Raw genomic sequence first — 1070 nt, 5'->3', positions numbered from 1 at the left:
TCCCATTTCCCAACTGGAAGGTGGTGGGAGCTGCAGGCGGACTCGGGAGGCCCAGGAACCAGAAATGGTGAGTGTGCGGCCGGGCGCGGGGGCGGGGGGGAGGGGCGGGGGGAGCCGCCGTGGCGGGACCGTCTCTCCACGGTCAGGTCCGGAGCCTGCGGACCCGAGGCGCCGGGGGCTCCGCTGAAACTGCAGGCCCCTCGGGCTCGCAGGGCGGGGCCCAGCCGGGACCCGGGCGTCCAGTGTGTCCCCGCGGCAGGGCCTTGGGCTGCGGAGCGCGTCTGGGCAGCTCTGCACCCTCATCCCCGCGGCTCCGCAGTCGGTGCGGTGACCACGGGGAGGGCCATTGGGGACAATGGTGACTCGGCCCCCGCGGTTCGTGCACGGGAGGAGCTGTGGTCTGTGGGGTTCCCTGTCCCTCCTTACTCCCCAGAAGGACCCCGTTTTCTCCTGAGTTTTGATGTCTGTGGAGCAGGCTCTCAAGTCCCCCCCCTGTCCCCCAGGCCTAGCTCTGCAGCAAATGCCTGCATTTCCAGGCTCTCCCCCGAATCCTAACCGCCATCTTCCTTCTCTGAGTCACAGCATATTTGTTTTGTGTGCTTTTCAAACCGTTAAAAACAAAATTCAACTGAGTAAGTGGAAGGTCTGACTGGCTTGATTCCCCATTCACGAATAGGGCTGCATCCCATCTAGGAAATAGAATCTCAGAGCAGCTGTTCTCAATGGAAGGCGTTTACAATAGGCAGAAAGGTAGTGGCTTTGAGAGGTTATTAGTGAAAGAAAAGAGGGGATTGCTTCAGGCAGGGTCACCCTTCCTTAGGGGAGGGAACAGCAGGAGTCTTTAGACAGATGAGCGTGGAACAAGTTGCAGTGACTGGGCTAAAACTTTACTCCTGGGAGAGGTGAAAGTGCAGTTACATACAGTCCTGCACCCCTCAACCTGGGGAGGACATCCTGAGGCAGTTTTGTTGTTTTCAGTTCCCTTACACTAAGCTGCATGGTGTAGCCTGCTACACACCTAGGCCATATGGTGTAGCCTGTGGTTCGTAGACAACAAACCTGTACAACAT

General features: G+C 58.8%; 1 protein-coding gene across 1 annotated transcript in view; it reads left to right on the top strand.

The window, feature by feature from the left end:
- The first annotated feature begins 17 nt into the window (after positions 1-17).
- The window catches only part of LOC102759893 (zinc finger protein 14-like), a 15683-nt gene continuing 14630 nt past the window's right edge, over positions 18-1070 (top strand). Inside the window, exon 1 of the mRNA XM_015569169.1 lies at positions 18-67. Within this exon, the coding sequence (XP_015424655.1) occupies positions 65-67 (3 nt within the window). The 5' untranslated portion in view covers positions 18-64. The remainder of the gene's footprint in view (positions 68-1070) is intronic.

Source organism: Myotis davidii, unplaced genomic scaffold, assembly GCF_000327345.1.
Source record: "Myotis davidii unplaced genomic scaffold, ASM32734v1 scaffold1885, whole genome shotgun sequence".
NCBI classification, from domain to species: domain Eukaryota; kingdom Metazoa; phylum Chordata; class Mammalia; order Chiroptera; family Vespertilionidae; genus Myotis; species Myotis davidii.
The sequence above is the reverse complement of the archived record's forward strand: the minus strand, read 5'-3'. Positions and strand labels throughout refer to the sequence as shown.